Consider the following 23,384-nt stretch of genomic DNA (forward strand, 5'->3'; position numbering starts at 1 on the left):
AACTATAACTTCATGATTCATTTTGGTTGGAAAAAGGAAGCACAAGATTTAATAATATGGTTTAAATTTAAGTGAGAGTGTTGTAAATTTTAAAGCTTGAAGGCGTTTTGCACTTAAAAAAGAAATTATAAGCTATTTGCCAGCAAGCAGCAATTATAGCAGTTAAGAAACTAAAATACAATTAATAGTCTGTACACAAAAATTCAAGAAAGATGTTTAAAATAACAAGTTCTGAAACCAATGTAATGTGGTTGTTAAATTTGTTAGTTATGATACCAATAAAAAGCTGTATGGCTAGTTTTTTTTTGTCACAATAATCTGTGAAGTGTCATAGAATATGTTGAAAACGCAGACTGTGACTAAATTTACTTAAATGAAACATGACAATTTTTGTTGTCGAACTGAAATACTTCGATCTCATTTATATCTATTTTTTCTATATTCCTGTTGTGTTTTACCGTATTTACAACCGCTTCGTTTCGAAGCTGTGCCACGTGTGCTTTTGTTTTTCTCATTATTACTGAACGGTCGCTGTGCGAGTAAACAAAATACACAAATGATGCCGTCTGCTGTTTACACTCGTGTACATTATTGCGTAACAAAAATTACGTCACAATGGAGTTGCTAATTAAGATTTGTATTACTTGTTTTTCTGCACAAAACAAATGGCTAGAAAACTAGAAATGTAGCTTTTCAATATATTGCCAACTTATATATGTTCAGTAGAGGCTAAAATTTGTGGGGGCAGCACCCCCACAAATTTTAGGCACGAGCCGCCACTGTGTATGTAGATCTGGAATAAATCAATAAAGCGTTTGGCTGTCCCGGCGAACCAAAGTTTGGCAAGTCACGTGTTTGGTAAAAGCACGCCTTACGCCGAGCACAAGCAAAAAGTTTTATTAGACAGCAAATTATTTGGCCCCTCCCAAAATTTTCGTCTGCCTACGCCACTGGCCATGACCCCGAATAATTTCAGCCGAATCGAAATTTTCTTTCTGGTGGAGGTTTACAACTAAACATTGTGCTGTTGATGCAGGGAAACTCATTTATGACATTCCAAAGAGTCACTCAAAATGCGTAAAAAGTTCGGGCCGAAACCGAAACATTGGAAAACGGCATAGGAACAGTGTTCAGCCAAACAGTCTCATGGCAAAGGTGTCACAAAGATTATAAATGCTGTTTTACAAATGTTTTCAAAATCCCCCTGTATTCTTCGTCTTTATATTCTCTTTGTAACGTCAGCATACGTAAAGCATGAGACCACAATATGCCATTATGACGTCATACACAATGCTTACCAAGCTATGTATAGCGACAGTGTAGAAAATCATCATAGTAATTCACATTTTGGAGTCATTAAACACACACACACACACACACACACACACACACACACACCGCCGGCACTGACATCGCTAGCCGCCACCGTCAACCGCGTCTGGTGTGCAGAGTCCTTTAGCTTCGTTGCGATGCTCATCAAGCATGCGGCTGAACAACGAATTTGCAATCCGATCCTCAGTTTCCAAAAAATCTACAAGATGCTCAAATAAAGGTTAACGGCCAGTATCCCTGAGTATTTTCTCAACACGCCTTTTCCAAGCCTCTTGCATCTTGAACGGTAGACGATTCACAACAGCAATCAACATAGGGTAATTATTTATCTCGGAATGTTCGTCAATGTCTGAAAGTGTAAGTAAACAATCGCGCAGCGACTGCGCAAACTCGATTAAACCGGTTTGGAGGTTCGGTAGGAGGCAGAAACCGGTCATAACCGGCTTGAAACTTGTGTATTCCGGCGAAAACCCACCGAAAACCGGATTTTTCTTCGATTTTTTGACCCCCAAAAATCAAAAAAACGGAAAGCCCTTTGGGATTTTTCAAAAATCGAGTCAAAATTTTCGATTTTAAAAACCGGTTTGGAGGTTCGGTAGGAGACAGAAACCGGTTGTGACCGGTTTGAAACTGGAATATTCCGGCGAAAACCCACGGAAAACCGGATTTTTCTTCGATCTTTTGACCCCCAAAAATCGAAAAAACGGAAAGCCTTAGGGTTTTTCAAAAATCGATTCAAAATTTTCGATTTTAAAAGCCGGTTTAAACCGGTTTGGAGGTTCGGTAGGTGGCAGAAACCGGTCAAAACCAGTTTGAAACTGGAATATTCCGGCGAAAATCCACCGAAAAACGGATTTTTCTTTGATTTTTTGACCCCCAAAAATCGAAAAAACGGAAAGGCTATAGATTTCGAATAAAGTCCACAGGCACAACATTTCTTAATCCGGTGTAGTTTTGTGGTTTTAATTACCTCTCGTTGCCATATTTAATACTGCGTGTGTTCCCTTGAATCATTCTTTTGTCCGTGTGTGATCTAAAAACAACAACTTTAAGAATTGAACAGGTATATTCTGTTTTAATGGTTACTTGGGGTAAAACGTGGTTGTGTTGTGGCATAGTACGATGTATATTTTTAAATGATTTGGTTTAGTTGAATGATATTATTCCAGCTTCATGACTTTTCGCTTCATATTTAACATGAGCTCGATTTGTTTGTATTTCTTTTCATAGGTACATAAAAAACTTGAAATGTATCGTAGGTTTTTAGAAAAAGTAGCTGTTACATCGCCTTGTACATATGTTTATGTTTTCTGTGTTTCCCGCCAGTGGTCTTGATTCCTGTGTATGACGCAGTGTTGTGCCACCTGCAACATTGTTTGTCACACTATCGGTGATTGTGATGTCACAACTTTGGCATTGTTTATTGGTATCACGTCTTGTAAGCGAGACCGCCTCGTGTTTATTAGTGACTGGAACTTACAGCGTCTGCATGCGTTTTTTAACTGGTCAATTATGTTTGTTTTTTGTGTAACGAACAGGAAAATTATGCTGTTTAGAAACTGAATCGTCCAATGTTTGACTTGAATATTTAGTGATCGGTAAGCATATGTTAAATCTTGTTGTTAACCTTTTGGATTTGAATTTATGTGAAACCTGTATTCAGACGTGAATTCCGCCGTCGTCCAACCCGTGTTATTCTGAACCGAACTGTGTTATTCCGGTAAGATTATTGTTGCTTAAAGTTTGCCGTCCGTCACTAGTGTGATTAAGTGATGTTTATGTGTGATGTTATTAGATGCTGTGTTTACACACCTTCTACTGATCGCTTGCATTTAAACGACTCCAGTCCTCTAATAGTTTGGTAAGCGTAAATGTCATTGAAATTCGACTTCTGTTGCCTTGTCTTAATTTGAACATTTTTTGTAGAAACCGCCTTTTGACCCTTGTACTTGCCGTGCTGCCGTAATCTCGAGCGCCATCTATCGGCCATATTGTAGAATAAAAGAGTTCGTTATATAGCTCTTGGCGTCTTGGAGTTTGAGCGCAAGGAAAGGCGCGTTAAAGACAGTTTTAGGACACAAGCGATCGCCCCTGCTGTGCTGTCTGGAGGCGCATGGAGTCACGCCTTCCGATAACAAAAGACAGCGCAACATCGTTTCAAACTTCTGGACACTTGAACACCCACGGCTTGTTGATCGACGTCAAGCTTGGAAAACTTCACAATGGAAACTCATAAAGGCGCCATTCCTGCGCCTGAGTCACATGACTCACTTTCCACTGTCGAAATCACTGACAAGGACAAAATTTCCAGTTGTTCATACGCTTGGCAACAAGCTTGTTTGCGAATTGAAGAATTAATGCTAAAAACCGAAAATGTCACCCTCGTAAAGGAGTTTGTTCTAGTGATTGAAAGAACCTTCAGCGATCTCGTCGCCGCGTATGCCCCTTTTGAGGAAGGTAACGAAGCCATGTCTCAAGCACGACGGGCATGTCAACAGGATAAACGTGAACTGGATTCCCGTGTACAGGAATGGTTCGTAAACGTCGAGAAATCCATGGGTCGCCACGAAACTCGATCGAGTTACACGTCCAGCTCCCATCTCGGTTCGGCAAGTACTCGAACGTCCGGTTCGACGGAAAGTTGCCGAAAAGCGGCCAGGGTACGGATGCGCGTAGCTCGCTTGTCGCGACAGCAACTCGACGAAGATGTCGCCTTAGTGACCCAACAAGCTGACATGCAAGCCGCTTTCGCTAAGCAGCAGGCCGCAATCGATGCCAAACGAAGAATAAAAAATAGGGACAATGAAGTCGCGTTGGCCGAAGCTGAGGTCCTTGCTTGGGACGAGGAGTTGGAGAACGAAGGTAGACCGGTCGTCCACAAACCACAGATTAATGACTTGTCGCCACCGGTTGCATCACTTGGCAATTGTTCCAGGGAGCCCGTGTATTCTCCACCACGGTCATCCGCTGTGGCCCAGACTCCGACAAATCCCGTAAAAATGTCACGCCCGCAAATTTCGAAAATGGATATAAAGCCTATACTCGCTCCTGCTGTTGTTCCACCTGTCGAAAGGTCGCGTACCGATTCCGACCCCTATCCTCCATACATGAACAAACCGCGTGCTTCTTCCCCGCCTCGATGTGCTCCCGACACCGATTTCGTTCAACAACAAATAGTCCTGCCTCAGCCGGCCATCAAGAAGTTCGACGGCGACCCGTTGAACTACTGGTCGTTTGTTCGAGCCATTGAGTCGCATGTTCACCGCAGAACAAAATCTGAAGAATCGCGACTGGTTTGCTTGCTCCAATACTGTGAAGATTCTGTTGCAGACAAGCTCGAAATCTACAGCAAGGATACAGTCTCTGGTTACTCAAAGGCGCGTTCCCGACTGCATTATGATTACGGTCAACCACATATTGTTGCCAATGCTTGCGAACGCCGGTTAAAGCTTTTTCCGCCCGTTAGACAAGGTCGACCAAAGGAACTTATGGATTTTTCTGACTTGCTTGAAAAATGCCGTAGTTCTCTGGAAGACATCCAAGAGTTCGCAAGTTTAAACTCACTAGATACGTTGAAGCAACTCATCCGGAAACTTCCATTTCAGTATCGAGAGAGATGGGTGGAACACTCTTTCCAGGTGCTTGAGGAAACCGGGAGACAAGCTGGATACCTTGTGTTTACAAGTTTCGTTGTGCGGTGCGCCCGTGTTGCCAATTCACTGTTTGGGTCCGAAGCGGTCTACGAAGTCGTGCGCGAAAAAACGCCAATCGAGCCAAAACGGAGTTCAAGAGCCGCTACGTACAACGTCTCATCATCAAAGTTTAATAGGGCACGTTCTGACACACCACCTGTTCCCGCTCCGTGTTGTGTCTGTTGTAAACTGTCACATGATTTGTCAACGTGCCCGGACTTCGACAAAATGACCTTACAAAAACGTCGCGAGGTTGTAACCTCTAATGGCCTTTGTTTCAAATGTCTCTGTTCAGGGTATCGTTGCGGCAATTGTCCCTGTCGAGAATCGTGCTCCGTTGAAGGTTGCATTAGCACCTTTCATCATACGAAGCTGCATGGTGCATTTCAAAGGAAACAGGTCGTCGGAAATGCTGAGAACCCTGTCATGGAAACGACTACCCAAACGGTTTCTAGTATGAAGGCGTCCACCAATAACTGCGGAGTCTACCTCAACGTCGTGCCGGTGACGGTCAGACATAACGGTATCGAGGTAAATACGTATGCCTTCCTGGATCAAGGGTCTACTTCAACATTTTGCGAACAACGACTAATTGACAAACTCGGCCTACAGTGTAAGGGTCGAAAAATATGCTTAAGCACGCTTACCGATCAATCTAGAGTGTATCAAGGTTCCACGATCTCTTTCACTGTTACTCCGCTTGGTGGAGGAAAGCCTCTGGTCCTTAACGAAGTTCTGTCTATTGATAAAATTCCTGTATCGCCAAATTGCTTCCCTACGCCAAATGTTCTTCACAAATATCCACATCTCCAAAATCTAAACCTGCCTCATTTGGAAGGAGGAACAGTCACGATTCTCATAGGCGCTGATGTTCCTGCAGCCTTTAACGTGCTGTGTACGCGTTCAGACCCACAGGGGGGTCCGTGTGCTGTAAAAACCCCTTTTGGCTGGTCACTCTTTGGTCCTACATTTGATTCGTCCGCTACAGATGAGGCTCACGTTCGATACATGAAAGTGGCTCGGGTCATGCACCAACAGGAGGTCAAGTGTCTGTGGGAAAACGAATTTAGTGACGGGACCTCGGTATTCGATGCGCCTACATCCAGAGAAGATCGGATGGCATACGACTTAATGAAAAGGTCTGTCAAACACCGCGATGATCATTTTCAACTTCCGTTGCCGTGGAAGGCTGGGGTAGAAACGCTACCAGCCAGCCGCACAATGGCTGACAAACGTCTGGCCAGTTTAAAAGGACGGTTGTTGCGCAACGAAGACCTCTGTAAAAGGTATGTAGATACAGTGCAGACCTACATATCAAGGGGCTATGCGGAAGAGGTCCCTGAAAAGGAAATATCTATTGGCAAGCACATCTGGTATTTACCACACCATCCCGTGTTTAATCCCCATAAGCCGGACAAGCTGCGTGTTGTTTTCGACTGTGCTGCTCAGAGTAACGGAGTCTCCCTTAATGACAGTCTTATGCAGGGTCCTGACTTAGTGAATAACTTGGTAGGAGTTCTGACCCGTTTTCGAACACATCCCGTTGCCCTAATTGCCGACATTGAGGCAATGTTCCATCAGGTGCGCGTGGAACCCACTGATCGCGATGCTCTCCGTTTCCTGTGGTGGCCTGATGGGAATTTGAGCTGCTCCCCGACACCTCATCGGATGAAAGTGCACTTGTTTGGCGCGACATCGTCCCCTAGCTGCGCTTCTTTCTGTTTAAGGCAAACTGCGGAAGAATTTGGCAGTGACTTCGACAGTCGTGTTCGTTCGACTGTTCTACGTAATTTTTACGTTGATGATTGTCTAACATCTGTTGACAGTGCAGATGTAGCGATTGTTGTTCGTCAACAGCTAAAGGATCCTTTATCCAGAGGAGGATTTCGCCTTACGAAGTGGCTTTCTAACGAAACTCTGGTTTTAGACTCGATTCCCGAGGATGATCGTGCGAAGATTGTAAAATTACACTGCCTTGACGACACGACGCAGCAACGAGTTCTCGGGGTGCATTGGTCCGCGTTCGATGATGAATTTGGGTTCAAAATTGAACTACCGAGGAGGCCACATACGCGCAGAGGAATTCTCTCGACTGTCAGTTCACTATACGATCCACTGGGATTTGTTGCTCCTGTGGTTTTAACTGCAAAATTGCTACTGCAGGAATTGTGTAAACTGCAGTTGGATTGGGATGATGATATTCCTGAAATGGTTTCATGTCAATGGAAAAAATGGCTCGACGACCTTCCGAATTTGCGTGACGTTGCCATCCCACGCTGTTTTAAGACATTGGTCTTAAGGGCACCACTCACATACGAGCTGCATCATTTTGCCGACGCTTCGAGGTTAGCATACGGCGCTGTGTCATACATGCGAATCGAAGACCGGAACAGATCAGTCAAATGCTCATTTCTTATTGGAAAATCCAGACTGGCTCCGCTGAGTACCACGACAATCCCGCGACTTGAATTGACCGCCGCTGTGCTTGCTGCAAAACTTGATCGCTTGATGAGAAAGGAACTGGACTTGCCAATTACCCGTTCAACCTTCTGGAGTGATTCCACTGCTGTTTTACATAGCATTCGTAACGCTACGAAACGTTTTCCTGTGTTTATAGCCAACCGTTTGGCCGAGATAGAGAGGTTGACTGACGTTTCTCGCTGGAGGTACGTTCCAACTAAAGAAAACCCTGCAAACGATGCTTCCAGAGGATTCCCTGCCACATCTTTCGTCGGGTCATGTCGTTGGTTAAAAGGGCCGTCGTTCCTTTTTGAGTCTGAAGAAAATTGGCCTGTGCAATCAGTTCCAACCCCTGAACTTCCCGCAGAATTTAAGCCTCTTATCGAAAGGACTGCTGGGTCCTTTGCAGTCGATGTTTCAAGATCGACTTTTCCTGTTGATCGCATTGTCGATCATTACTCAAATCTGCATCGGCTAAAGAAAGCAGTGGCTTGGTTGATCAGATTTAAGGCTTATCTGAGTCCTGGGATCAGACAGTCAATCAAACGCACTGCTCTTGATGTGTGTGAACTTGAAAATGCTGAATTGGAACTTGTCAAGTATGTGCCACGGAAACACTTCGGCTCACTGCTATCGTCTTTGACTCAACGAGGCTGTCCGAAAAGGTCCGATTGCAGTTCCGCAGTGTACAAGCTAAACCCTATCCTCAAAGATCAACTCATGCGTGTTGGAGGGCGCTTAGCAAAGGCTCCTGTTGACTACAATTCCCGCCACCCGGCAATTCTGCCTGATTCTTCACATCTTACTGACCTATTGATTCAGGCGCACCATGAAAGCGTTGGACACTCTGGTTTAGCGCACACTTGGACATCTATTAGAAAAAAATACTGGATTGCAAAGGGCGGCGTTGCTGTTCGTCGCGTTCTTGGAAGATGTTTGCCCTGTCGTCGTCGCAGTGCTAGACCAGGACAGCAAATGATGGCTGATCTACCACCGGCCCGTCTTGGTGTTGCTGAACCTCCGTTCTCAAATGTCGGAATTGATTATTTTGGACCATTTTTGGTGAAACAAGGGCGCAGTGAAATTAAACGGTACGGCTGCATATTCACTTGTCTTACAATCCGTGCTGTACACTTGGAAGTCACCCACAGTTTGTCTACCGATTCGTTTATTGCTGCCTTTCGTCGTTTCATCGGGCGCCGTGGAGCACCCGTTCACGTCTACAGCGATAACGGTACAAACTTTGTTGGCGCAGAGCGCATCCTGCGAGAGTCACTACGAGCCTGGAACCAGTGTCAAATTACTGAATTTCTCCACCAGAAAGGAACGTCGTGGATTTTCAATCCCCCTGCTGCGAGCCACATGGGTGGGGCATGGGAACGGATGATACGGTCTGTTCGCCGAATCCTGTCTTCAATTACGTCCTCCCAAGTGATGACTGACGAAGCTTTGGAGACATTACTTGTGGAAGCTGAGGCTATAATCAATTCTAGACCCCTGATACCTGTGAGGTTTGATCACAGGGATGAAGAGCCGCTGACCCCGAATCATCTGTTGCTGATGAGAAGTTCCCCGAATATGCCACCGACAATTACCGATGAGAAGGACTGCTACACAAGACGTCGGTGGCGGCAAGTACAGTTTCTAGCCGACCAGTTCTGGCGCCGATTTGTGCAGGAGTACTTGCCCGCCGTTGCTACTCGTTCCAAATGGCACGAGAGCCAGCCGAACTTTAAGGAGGACGACATCGTTCTACTGGTGGACGATTCCAAATGCCGTTCAAGGTGGTTGATCGGCCGTGTTGTCCGCACTTATCCCGACGAATCTCAAAGGGTACGCACTGTGCTTGTACGGACGAGCGGTGGTGTGCTCCAACGGCCGATCGCCAAGCTTTGCCGCATCGTTGATTCTGACGAGAGCTTAACACCGACCTCACCGAGCATTCGCAGCTCGGACTGCTAGATGGAAGCCGAATTGAGTTCTCACAACAGAAACTGTCCGACAAGAAATCATCGCCTCATTGCGATGCACGCGCGATTGGCGATGTTGTTTTTGAAAAAATGTGTCACGTTGTTCCCACATTTTGGGTGGGAGTGTTACATCGCCTTGTACATATGTTTATGTTTTCTCTGTTTCCCGCCAGTGGTCTTGATTCCTGTGTATGACGCAGTGTTGTGCCACCTGCAACATTGTTTGTCACACTATCGGTGATTGTGATGTCACAACTTTGGCATTGTTTATTGGTATCACGTCTTGTAAGCGAGACCGCCTCGTGTTTATTAGTGACTGGAACTTACAGCGTCTGCATGCGTTTTTTAACTGGTCAATTATGTTTGTTTTTTGTGTAACGAACAGGAAAATTATGCTGTTTAGAAACTGAATCGTCCAATGTTTGACTTGAATATTTAGTGATCGGTAAGCATATGTTAAACCTTGTTGTTAACCTTTTGGATTTGAATTTATGTGAAACCTGTATTCAGACGTGAATTCCGCCGTCGTCCAACCCGTGTTATTCTGAACCGAACTGTGTTATTCCGGTAAGATTATTGTTGCTTAAAGTTTGCCGTCCGTCACTAGTGTGATTAAGTGATGTTTATGTGTGATGTTATTAGATGCTGTGTTTACACACCTTCTACTGATCGCTTGCATTTAAACGACTCCAGTCCTCTAATAGTTTGGTAAGCGTAAATGTCATTGAAATTCGACTTCTGTTGCCTTGTCTTAATTTGAACATTTTTTGTAGAAACCGCCTTTTGACCCTTGTACTTGCCGTGCTGCCGTAATCTCGAGCGCCATCTATCGGCCATATTGTAGAATAAAAGAGTTCGTTATATAGCTCTTGGCGTCTTGGAGTTTGAGCGCAAGGAAAGGCGCGTTAAAGACAGTTTTAGGACACAAGCGATCGCCCCTGCTGTGCTGTCTGGAGGCGCATGGAGTCACGCCTTCCGATAACAAAAGACAGCGCAACAGTAGCCATCAACTTAAAATGCAAAGGAGGCGACCTAATGCAAAGAATCCACACAATGGCAAGGAGGCGACACGAACTTCCACTGAATGACAATAAGTAATTAAAGCACTGGACCAGGGAGCTCTGAAAGTATCTCAACAGTTGGGGGTATCACAGGCGCAAGTGTCGCACATTGTGCATTCAAAAGATAAGCTTTTTACCAAGTATCAAAGCAACGTATAACCTTGCTGCAAAAGGGCTAGACAACAGACGTACGAACATATTGGTGATGCACTTTTGGAATGGTACTTGCCAAGAGTAAGGACCTTGTCGGTGACCCCAAAAAGCAACGGACCATGCTATATTGATTTCGGGGGTCGATTTATGCCGACGCTGAGCTGGGTTCTCTGGAGAGAACGCCACGCTATGAAGTTGAAGCGACAACAGGAGAAACCCGATACTCAGCTTCAGACATTTACAGTTGTGACGAAACGGACCTCTATTTTCGTAAGCTTCATGAGAAAGTAACTTTGGTTGTCGAATAAAACTTTTAATTTTTTGATATTTTAATAGCGACGAACATGGATGGATCCGATAACCTAAAGCTGTTAGTAGTTGGAAAGCACAAGGAAACCCATCGTATCACTGGAATCAAGAAACTTTCTGTTAAGTATTCGTCCAATAGCAATGCCTGGGTGAATTCACTGCTCTTCCAGGATTGGTTTAAAGGCATTGACGACCATCTGCAAAAACAAAACAATCTGCTTCCTTTTAGACAGCTGCTTGGCTCATAAAATGGATGGTAAAGAATTCAAGTGGATTGAATTTGTCTTTTTTCCGCCGAACATATCTCCATTTGTTCACCCACTTCACCAGGGTATAAGTCTTAAAACATCGTTACCGAGGCCGCATGCACCAAAAAGTTTCAACTTCAATAGGAGCAAACGAAAAGGCCACAGCAGCGGAGGTGGTCCGATCTGTAACTATTGCAGATGCGGTCAATTTCATTAGTGCTACGTGGAACAATGTTTCTGTAAAAACAATCCAATCCTGTTTGTTTCGTACTCTTTCATCATCAGTTTGTGATCAGCCATTTGTTTTTGTTTTTATTCGATTATCCGAAATTTATCGGGAATATTCGTTTAAACGGAATTGTCGATTAAACGGAATATTCGATTAAACGGAATATTCGATTATCCGAAATATTCGCTTATCCGGAATATTCGTTCATCCGGAATATTCTATTAAACGGAATATTCGTTTATCCGGAATATTCGATTAAACGGAATATTTGATTAAACGGAATATTCGATTATCCGAAATATTCGATTAAACGGAATATTCCATTATCCGGAATATTCGCTTATCCGGAATATTCGTTTATCCGGAATATTCGATTAAACGGAATATTCGATTAAACGGAATATTCGATTATCCGGAATATTCGCTTATCCGAATATTCGATTATCCGGAATATTCGTTTATCCGGAATATTCGATTAAACGGAATATTCCATTATCCTGAATATTCGATTAAAAGGAATATTCGAATAAACGGAATATTCCATTATCCGGAATATTCGCTTATCCGGAATATTCGATTAAACGGAATATTCGATTAAACGGAACATTCGATTATCCGGAGTATTCGATTAAACGGAATATTCGTTTATCCGGAATATTCGATTAAACGGAATATTCGTTTGTCCGGAATATTCGTTTATCCGGAATATTCGATTAAACTGAATATTCGATTATCCGGAATATTCGTCTACCCGGAATATTCGTTTATCCAGAATATTCGATTAAACGGAATATTCGTTTATCCAGAATATTCGATTAAACGGAATATTCGTTTATCCGGAATATTCGTTTATCCGGAACATTCGATTATCCGGAATATTCTAATTTTATTTCTTCAGTTTGCTAATTTATTTTCTTCAGTTTCCTACGTTACACTGCAAACAGTAAAAATAATCTAACTGACAGCATTTAAAATTCATCCACCACAGCACAACTTAACTTACTTACAACTAATTTAGCTCATCTCTGCAACAAAGTATATCCAAACAGAACGTACGGAGACAAAGGAAACCGTAAACTGGACACATGGACGATTTGTGGTTCTGTCGTAACAATGAAAATGTTCCAAAAAAAGTTTGCATTATTGGATAGCGATACCGTAAAATAGATTCGGCTGGATTTTTTCCGCTTTGGTATCATCATCACTGGGCTAACAATGCGATTCCACTGAAACTTTATAATTTGCCGTAACTGACATATTCTTGTTTCTGAGTTAACTTAAAATAATTTCTTTTAGAATAGATGAACTATTTTTTAGTATATTGGTTGAGAGAGAAAAATGAGAATAGGTTTTAGAGTGCTTTCCTGAAGCAAAACTCTCATTTCAACCCCGTAGCAATTTTAGTTTGACACCCTCGCGCTAGTTCAAGCGATAAGATTTTAGCGCTTTGAACCGGCGCTGTGAAAGGTGTAAGACGGTTGTTTTTTGCCGAAACAGGGTTGCAGTCAGACAGTCGCATGCATTCAGCTGGGTTTGCAGTAGCAAAAACTGCGGCAAGCGTCTGAACTTAACTCATGTTTTCAGCTGTGAAATAAGCGCACAAGTTTTTAATTGAGACTGAAAGTTGCATACCTACGTCAAATTAAACTTAATATTCAAGTTTTTGCCGTAAAATTGGTGTACAAGACATTCAGCAGGCCTATGAAACCACGATAAAAACGATAAACAGTCCGTTTTGTATCACCTAACCAGAAGATTGTACTGCTTGTTGACCTTTTTTAATACCTTTCGTAGGACTTTTTTTATCAAACCAACTTGATTGGTTTTATTTTTTTAATAGGTCGTTCGGATAAACCGTGTTTGTGTTATAGAAGGATGTGTATTTTAAATGATTTGTGCCTTGTCGTTTTGAGCTGCATTTTTTGTTTTCCCCATTGCAGGTAAATTGAAGACTTGAATAGTAACGTGGAAACTTAGGAAAAGTGCAATGCCAAGGAAGCGACACGAACTTTCTCTAAACGAAAAAATTCAAGTTATTGAAGCAACGAACGAGGGAGCAACGCAACGCGCAGTGGCTCAAAAGTTTGAGGTGTCCCAAACCCAGGTTTCTCGTATTGTACATTCAAAAGATAAGCTTTTAACTGAGTTTCAAAGTCGCGTAAAACTTTGTCGAAAAAGGGCTAGACGACAGACGCATGAAGATATTGGTGATGCATTGCTTGAATGGTTTAGCCTAGCCAAAAGTAAAGGGCTTGTCGTAAATGGTACTATGTTGCGTCAAAAAGCGAAGGACCTGGCTATTTAAATTTTGGGCGTGGATTTTGTTCCGTCGCTGAGCTGGGTGGTTCGTTGGAGGGAACGCCACGCTATTAAGTTATTAGGACACTGTGAAAGTCAAAGTTACTGTGACTTTAAAACCGCCCAAGACTGGAAGACCTCTATTTGGGCAAACATCAAAACCCGATACTCAGCTTCAGACATTTACAGTTGTGATGAAACGGGCCCCTATTTTCGTAAGCTTCCTGAGAAAGAAACTTTGGTTGTCGACCAAAAATTCACAGAACACCTGAATATTTTAATAGCGACGAACATGGATGGATCCGATAAACTAAAGCTATTAGTAATTGGAAAGCACAAGGAAACCCATCGTATCACTGGAATCAAGAAACTTTCGTCCAATAGCAATGCCTGGGTGAATTCAGTGCTCTTCCAGGATTGGTTTAAAGGCATTGACGACCATCTGCAAAAACAAAACAAAAAAATCTGCTTCCTTTTAGACAACTTCTTGACTTATAAAATTGATGGTAAAGAATTCAAGTGCATTGAATTTGTCTTTTTTCCCTCGAACATATCTCCATTTGTTCACCCACTTCATCAGGGCATAATTCAAAAATTGAAGCATCGTTACCGAGGCCGTATGCTCCAAAAAGTTTCAACTTTAATAGAAGCAAACGAAAGGGCCACAGCAGCGGAGGTGGTCCGATCTGTATCCATTGCTGATGCGGTCAATTTCATTAGTGCATCGTGGAACGATGTTTCTGTAGAAACAATTCAATCTTGTTTTTTTCGTGCTCTTTCATCAACAGTTTGTGATCAGCCATTTGTTGTTTTTTTGCCTGAGGAAATTCCACATGGGTTTACCGAAAAAACATACGAAGAATATATTAAAGTTGACGAAATGCTGGTTATAGGAGGAATTCCAATTGATACAGACATTTCCAAAATAGTTAAAAGCAGCGATGACGAAGAAAATGTGTAGTTCCCGAAGGCATTGAATAATATTATTTTCTTTCCTGACGCATTTTTTCAATGATTGTTGTTCGCTATATATCGATTCTATATGTTTGCCATATTCTGTTGAATCCAAATATAAAATTGCAGGAGAGAATTCGAAACCATACCCACCAGCGTTTAGGAAAGTTATATACAATGGCAAAAAGCTATGGTTCGTCACAAATGTACGGTTAACAATATCTTTACCAACAAGGTTTTCTTGCTGGGAACCCAGCTAAGTAAAAACCTAAAGGAACGTATCCCTACTGACGTAACTTTTCGTTACTTTATCCCAGGGGTCGAATTGGTACTTAAATCCTTTATCTTGCCCCGACATGTAGAATTATTTTAACTAGTTCCAAAGGATAACGCCAAGATAGGATCCAAAACCAGTTTGTCACACCACAGACAAGACTACAAGTAATAATCAAGGTATAGTTGTCACACTAGAAGTATTATCGTGCCCAAACGATCGCCTTCTTTGTTGTTGTGACGTATTATGGGACCATTGTTCAAAAGATTACAATTCAACAGTCGCATTATCGGACTCCAAATAAGATTGTCACGACCATCTCTAGGCGATCCTAAAAATACCGCCGCGCGAGCGAAATTTGGAAACAAGGCGTTACGGCATGTAAACTAAGCGGCCCTTCCCATTCATTATTGAACTTATCCGGCCCGCTGTGAAAAAAGTTTGGTGAACCCTGCTTTATCTTAACATGTACAGCAATATTTGTCAACAACCGGGCGTCACGTGTTTGACACTGGTCAAAAACTCTTTTATAAAATTTTTTTAGCCACTCCTGTTCTGCATTATATTTAAACATGTCTAATGACTGAAAATAAAGTGGTCTGAGCGTGTGGTGGTAGCTTTGCCGGAGGCTTAAAATTGGCTGTTATTTTCTAATTACAACGTCGGTTTTGCGTTAAGACAAGCTTCCGTTACATATCATGGGTTAGCTCGTGGCGATTTAACAATCGTTTGCACCGAAGCGTGTCTGGTGCTTTATTTACAAAATATATTTTGCATTGCTGGCTCTTACCAGAAGTAGCGCGGCTGCTTAACAAAACAGCAATACATTTTTTTCGAATATCTGCACACACTACGCTAAATCATACATCTGCACAAGGACTCATTTATAGCCCGATAATTAGAACGAAGTAAATTTAGGAACTTGCGGAAATATGGAATGAGGAAAGTAGCAGCATGCTTTTAGCGATTTAATTAAATACAAACAGAACAAAGGAACAAGGTACTGTCAGCATAGTGAACAATTTTAGCTGCCCACAAAACACTTTTCAACCACCTCCAAGAATAAAAACACAAACTTTGTTACAAACAACTTTTCTTTACAAATAATATCACTGCAGAAATAAAGTTAAAATCTGTACATGTTTCTAAGCATCAAAATTAGTGATGTCACGTTTGAAACATGTCACAATAAAATAACATTTATATACTTATTGGCTAAAGTTCCAGTTTCATGGGAACGGTTGCGTTGCATTTCTCTGTAGGTATTGTTGTTGGAATTACCACCGAATAGAACCGTAGCTGGAAGTCATGACTTTGTGCCCATGTGACAAAGAACTTGCCTAGCCCCGAATAACGGTCGGTGTTCAGTTGGATTGTAGGGTTCGGTTGACGTCATCAGATGGATTGGCCGACAATAGAAACGTCACTAGAGGATTTCCCCAGTTGAAGACTGCTATGCGCGAACGGTGAGCTCGAACAAGTGGTGTAGGCGTCTGAAACAAAACAACATTTGTTATTGGAATAAACCAAAACCTAAAACAAGTAAAGTTAACACATTCATGTAAGTACACCCAGAATTAGTCAATTTAAAAATACAATAGAGTCATTTAAAGAAGGGTTTTACAACAACTAACATTATTATCCCAAGCATAATTATGTCAACCACAATTACCTTTTTTCTGCGTAGATCCTCGTTGCAATCAGTATTCGCTCGAATGGGTATGACGTCATTTCGCCTGGTGCATCTAAATACAAATCGAAAAACTGATTTTTCATGTGTTTTTAAAAATAACTTGCATGTACGAGAAAATGATTGACAAAAGCTCGCGGCCTTTGGTTTTCCTTTGTCATTTGGTTTCAATGCTTGCACAAAAAATGTAACACTAAACACCTATAGAAACAAATTACCTATTTTTGTATTGAACTGAAAAACAAAACATGATGTTTTGTAAAACCTGTAAAAAAAGCAATAAACATTAGTAATTAAAATGGCAGTAGCTTATATTCTATAACCTGTCAAACAAGAAAATTTAAAACAGCAAACATACAACCTGAAAAATACATTCTTTTAAACACTATAAGACCCTGCAAAACAGAAGAAAAGGTTTCGAATACCAAACAACATTTAACAACTGCAAAAACCCATTATCCAGAAAAACAAAAACAGCTTGTAATAAACTTTACTAAAATCCCTAATCCTGTAAAACAAAACAAGTTCTTAACACTCCTAAAACTAAAACAAATTAAGTTCTAACCTGAAAAATAAAAAAACAGAACAAGTTAAATTGAATTTGCTGTAAAACCTGCAAAATTTAAAATGTTATATCCTGCAAAAATATAAATGTTATATGCTGTAAAGCCTGCAAAAATATAAATGTTATATGCTGTATAGCCTGAAAAACATTGATATGTCATTTGCTGTACGTTAAATACCTAAATATCCTGGCTTGTGTGGTTTCACATTTTAATATTTTAAACCAGCAGCATCGTTCGGTCGCAATTCTAGACCATTGACAACACACCTTACACATGCATGAGCGATTATATGTGACTTGCCAAAGTGGTCATACAGTAACTGTCTCGCTTGTTGGTACCCGTTTTCCTTTAGTCTAAAGCAGTGTTCAATCAATTTACGGGCCTTGCCATCACAATGCTGCGCCAAATATGACAATTTGGCACCGTCGTCACCGACCTTGTCGTCGATACGAGAATCGAAATTGCGAACAAACTTCTAATAGTCCATTGGATTGCCATCAAAAACGACAACTTAAGGCTTCGGTATGTTTATGTGCTTTACAAGTGATGCAATCTCAGTGTCATGCACGCCAGTTGTCTTGACTGAATCACATGTACAAATATTATTTACAATTGGGTTTGTAGCTGTGAAACAACCTCTTTCGTCAAACGAAGATTTAATTTTAGTAGGCCTACCAAACGTCCTCTTTTTGGAGGACATGTCCTCCTTTTTACCAAAAACCAAGTTGTCCTCCGAGGACTAGAATAAGTACCCAAATGTCCTCCTTTTCAAAGAATTTATAATTTATCAACTACATAAGTGACAATTATGCCTTTGAAAACAGCCAAATATTAATCTTCAGCTTATTTTGCAAAGAATACATGGTGATTTTTTTTCCAAAAAACAAAGTTATTTTAGTGTGGTGATGTGATAAACTTCAAACTTTATCCGAATTATAATTCAACACCGTCTAACTTTAGAGGCTTTAATTTTTTGGGCCCCTTAAGTATTTTTTCATGTTCTTTTCAACAATGTGTTCTCCTTTTTGGGGATGGAAATATGGTAGCCCTAAATTTTAGGCGCATTTTGCGACAGGGATTTAGGCGGAGCAATACAGTCAACCACATACCGCTGGTCCGGAGGGCTTGCTTCGCTGCGACGTGACAGGTGGTGACGTGAACAGAACGCGACGCTGGTCCTCGAGAGTCTTCTCTTGGGGAGGCGTGGTCGTTTCACCAGAACCTTCCTTCACTGTCACGTACTCCGTGTTTCCTGACATCTCGTCCCAAACCTTTTCTTCAACCTCTGCGGCTTGTAGCTGGTGCTGCAGTTCTAGCATCTCCAAGTCGTCCTTCTGGCGCTGTTCCTCTTCAGCGCGACGCATATCTTCTTCAGCGTGACGAATCTCTTCCTCGGCGCTTCGCCTTTTCATTTCTTCGTGCCGTTTGGCTAGCTCCTGCTTCTGTGCTGTCTGTTGAATAGCAAGACGCGCGAGCTGCGTAGTTACTTTAACTCTAGTTCTACTGTTAGTCGAGGAACTAGAGCGCCTACTTCGTACGCAAAAAGGAGTCGTTGTCCCCCGGACTCTTATCACCGCTTCCACCTGGACTAGCTACGTTAGCAGGTAAAAGACTGCTAGTTAGGTACCTTTATTATGACAAATAAAAACGTAAACAAAAGTTCCACAGCTTTTATAAACCTGTTGGTATATGGTCAATCTTTTATCAACTTGACAGGTCATATACCCAGAGCTAAAATGTCTATTATGAACCACTGACGTATAGCATTTAGAATTTAGGATCATAGTGAATGATATATATCACGCGTCCGCTGTTTGGAGAACATATGTCCTCCAATCCTCAAATATCCTATATTTGCATTTTAAACGTTTGAAAGCAGTTAAATGCACCACCAGCTCAACCAGCTTTCTTTTCAGCTGTGAAAATAAGTAGTCCCGAACTAGCGAGCCTATATAGTTCATGCAAAGGGGGCCGAAACCCCGTAACTAACTCCTCGCGGACCGGCACCGGGCAACTCGATGGGACAAAGTTTTATGATTGTTACGTCGGCGCATATGCGAATTGCAGCGAGATCTCTTTTTGAAACATTTATTGCACTATAAGTCGTGTAAGTTATGGTTTAAATTAGCATCTACCTTGTAATTCAGACAAGTATCGGGCTTTGGGTGCGCATTTGTGCTGAATACATATTGCTGGTGAGTTTTCATAACAACTACATTGCCGATGTTTTCACCCTTTAACATAGCGAACGCTTTTGTCACCGTCTCATCTGTCCCTAGGAAATGTGTGTTGATATGTTTTAGGTCAAATGTTGTCGAAAATTACATTACTTACTTCTTTGATCCACTGATTAAGTGGATATTTTGTCCTGCAGGTCAATGCTAGAAAGTCATATATGGTCAGGCGACAAAATGCTCCCGAAGAACTGGAGCTAAAACGATTACGCAATTACAAAACTCTTGCATTTTCTTAATAAACACCTTGTGGGACTTCTGTGTTATTGTAAGTAGAAACAGAACCACAAACTGCAATTTTTTTTCTTACAATCAGAGGTTCCTAAACTGGGTTCTGCGGTCCTTTTAGTTTATTTGGGTCCGTGAGGCAATTTTAGGGGGACCGCGAAAAGGTTGAAAGTAATTCTATAATCTGATCAGTTTGTGCCACGACGTCCGCGGTTTGTGCCATTGAATAAGTTTGAATCAAAGTGGAATTGAGAATCGACTGTCTCCATTGCTAAACAATAACTTCAATTGCATAAAAACTTAAAAAAATGCAATTGTTCGCGCACAATCGCAATGCTTTTTGTCTTGTCTGTGATGTCACACGCTGTCTTCGGATCATTGTTATGCGCAATTTTGCATAACCTGCTAAAGTCCTGCAATCAACAAAAACTTAGCGATCTGGCCGACAATGCTCCCAACGGCACCAGCAGCTCCCGGCCACCATACATAGACCTACCATATTTTCATCACCAAAAAGGAGGACATTTTCCCGACAAAGAATATTAACACTTAGCCTACTTTTGTGCCCGAGAAAATAAAAGCACAAGATATTTGACGAATTCCACGCAGTCAATTGTTAAAGGCCAATTTGGATGAAGTAAAACTTACCATGAAATAAATTGTCAATTTCAATAAACAATGACACAACTCACACTCTTTGGCCGTTTTTAAAGTCACAATTGTTATTTCAATATTCAGTAATTACAGAAAATTCAAAAATGAGGACATTTGAGCATGTTTTATTGTTTTTGGAGAAAAACTTGCTTTTCGTTAAAAAGGAGGACATGTCCTCCAAAACGAGGACATATGCTAGGCCAGGGGTGGGGAACCTTTTTGTTTGTGAAGGCCGCCAAACGGTTTATCGACACTCGTTCATGCCGCACACACTATTTCTCAGGCCAACGACAGTGGCATTCAAACTATTTGACTTACAGAATGGTTGGTGTGCTATTGGACTTACGGTCCAAGCTAAATAAAATTCGTCACTACATTTCCACCCTCACTACAACATTCAGGATTTTATTAACATAGAAACTCGCTTGTTTATCAATATCAATATAGGTAGAGCTACTAACACGGTATGTTTCAGCAGATCCAAAAGTGCTTAATTTTCGGCAGGTGGCGCCAAGTGCACTTTTTTCCTTTAAAACGGTATGTCTCAAAAAATGCTAACGGTTAGGGCTATTAGGGTCGGGCTAAGGTATTAGCATTTGAAATTCAATAAAACTAGTAAAAAAAACTAGTTACTAATGCAACATTTTCAAAAACTTGCATCCCAAACCAACCCCTCTTTAGCCGCTAAATAAATAATTCAGCTCTTTACGCCACCTCTCGAAAATTAAGCACTTTTGGATCTCCTGAAACATATCGTGTTAGTAGCTCTATCATCAATATAAGAGCAGCTTGTGACATCACAGACGACGAGACGAGTTTAAGACATTCGATTATGCGCAAACAATTGTTCTTTTGCAACACAAGTACGATTGTAGAACCTTATCGCTTTATGTACCAGTACGCAAACGGTACGCAACTCTAGTTTCAAAACCGCTGCCCCAAAATCAACCACATAGTAATGTGGAATAAAGGTAAAAAAATACGTTTCTGTCCAGTTTTTAGGGCCTGGTATAGTGTGTATTATCAACATCCTAAATTGTATTCTGACATCGAAGGCCGCACTTAGTGCCCTAAAAGGCCGCATGCGGCCTTTAGACCGCAGGTTCCCCACCCCTGGTCTTGGGCCTTCTTTTATTACAGTAAAAACGATTTCAGCCAAAAAATGTTGGAACGTTAAACCAATGAGCAGCTTCGACTCTTAATCGTCAAGTCAACACGGTCATTTTTGCTGAAGGGGATTTCGTAAAGCATCTATTTACCACGATCAGCATCACTATTAAACCTTTCGTAACGTTGACGCAGAACAACTGATGTCAGTCCGAGTCCGGTTGATGAATGCAGCAGGATTTAGGTAAACCAGAATTAATCATGCCTAACTTTTTGTATACACCAGTCTGGACCAACAACAGGCCCCAGGGCAAAATATGGCCCGCGAGATTCAAAAGTTTTATTCACAACAAGAATTTTTGTTTTCAATGTGTGTAGAATCTAAAAGTTTGTGAGAGGCTGCAATCATCTTTGGAATCTTTATAGGCTATCTGATAAAAAGTCTACAGAGAAAGGAGAGAATTTTGCCATGTAAAGTACATGGTGGGTTGAGGGTAACCACTTAGATTTTTACTAAATATATAGCCTAATATTTTTTTTAAAAAGACATTACATTTTAAAAACACGGACTATTAGAAAGGTAAGCTACGTTGTCCAGTCAGTCAACTTCATGAATGATCCTGATGTCACAAATAAACATATTATACTAGGGTTGCCATATTTTATGAAACACAATCCCTGACAAAATTTATCTCGGTTGCATGAACCCAGTTTTTCTCAAACTTTGGGTCTAAATGTTTTAATGTAAGTCTGAATGTGTATTTCAGAAAAAAGAAACTTGATTACAGGATTTTAGCTAGTTATGCAAAACTGCGCATAACAATGATTCAAATCTGACATCACAGACAAGACAAAAACATTACAATTGTGCGCGAACAATTGCATTTTTGTTATTGTCATGCAATAAAGACTATTGTTTAACAATGGAGACGGTCGATTCTCCCCCTTGACTTTGATTTCAACTTATCCAGTTGCACAAACTGACGTCAAATAATAATATAGAATTACTTCCACCTTTTCGAGGTCCCCGCAAAATGTCTGCATATTAGGTACGTGCCCTGCATATTAGGTACACAGTTGAGGAAATGAAATTTCCCACGTTCTCGTGCAGCATCGAATGCTGTGTTTTCTTGAGACGCGGATTTTTTTCTGTGTATTTAACGCATACTGTTAAACATCTAGTGACAAACAGGTATTGTTACGCGCGCACACACACCAAACAGTAAGATGTACGTTTCCGTGCGCGCCGCCAGTTTACCTCTTTACGTTTCATGGTATACACGCGGTTGTAGCTAACTACTATAAACTTTCTCTGTTAGTACATTAATTTCATGGTATATATATATGTATTTTTTCTTAAATTCCGGACTTTTAAGTACATTTTAACATTTCTCCCTGACGCAGATTTAAACACTAAATTCCCTGACATGTCAGGGAAAATCCGGACGAATGGCAACCCTATATTAGACAGAGTTTAAATTATGCAATATACATCACCATGATGTTTTGATGTGTTTATTTAGATCATGTTGCTTTAACTAGAAGCCGATAAGTAACCGAATAGGACCTATAATACTTACCACAGTACAAATAGTGTAACTGGTTAGGCAAGGCAGTCTGTAGCAGTTTACTAATGTTCAAACCAACTGTATAATGGGTATTTACAAGCAGTTCTAATAAGAGTGTGACTACATTTTGTGTTAAGTACTCTTTAGTTCAACCACTTGTTGCCGAGGTAAAATAACTCCTTACAATTGATTTAAAAAAAGAGATTTTATTTGTGTCAGAAAAAACATTTTATTAATAAATAAATTAATCATGCAAAACAAAAAAATAATTGTTCGCGAGCATTCGCTTATTGTTTTTTTAAATGAGCAGGACTTTGCTTAAATTTTCGGGAGGTTTTCGATTTTTTGAGTAGAGTT

At 41.2% G+C, this 23,384-nt stretch overlaps 1 protein-coding gene and 1 long non-coding RNA gene across 2 annotated transcripts; one reads left to right on the plus strand and one right to left on the minus strand.

Annotated features, from left to right (window-relative positions):
* The first annotated feature begins 2,937 nt into the window (after nt 1-2,937).
* LOC145223452 (uncharacterized) lies at nt 2,938-10,119 on the plus strand. The gene is made up of 3 exons (XM_080089877.1): nt 2,938-3,052; nt 3,128-7,578; nt 7,642-10,119. The coding sequence occupies exons 2-3, from the start codon at nt 3,555-3,557 to the stop codon at nt 9,444-9,446; spliced, it is 5,829 nt and encodes a 1,942-aa protein (XP_079946003.1). The 5' UTR covers nt 2,938-3,052; nt 3,128-3,554; the 3' UTR covers nt 9,447-10,119.
* Nucleotides 10,120-15,615: 5,496 nt separating this feature from the next.
* On the minus strand, nt 15,616-17,163 carry LOC145225120 (uncharacterized). Its single transcript, XR_013859809.1, has 3 exons — nt 16,889-17,163; nt 16,653-16,725; nt 15,616-16,473 (listed from the first exon to the last, which is right to left on the minus strand). It is a non-coding gene; the product is annotated as an uncharacterized LOC145225120 (long non-coding RNA).
* Nucleotides 17,164-23,384: the final 6,221 nt, after the last annotated feature.

This window comes from Phallusia mammillata, chromosome 4 (assembly GCF_965637545.1).
Source record: "Phallusia mammillata chromosome 4, kaPhaMamm4.hap1.1, whole genome shotgun sequence".
NCBI lineage: Eukaryota > Metazoa > Chordata > Ascidiacea > Phlebobranchia > Ascidiidae > Phallusia > Phallusia mammillata.

Excerpts from the sequence above, each read along its gene's own strand:
- LOC145223452 (XM_080089877.1), top strand. The coding sequence starts at position 3,555 with ATGGAAACTCATAAAGGCGCCATTCCTGCGCCTGAGTCACATGACTCA. Across the intron at positions 7,579-7,641 it reads TACCCGTTCAACCTTCTGGA|CCAACCGTTTGGCCGAGATA; the intron begins GTGATTCCACTG and ends CTGTGTTTATAG.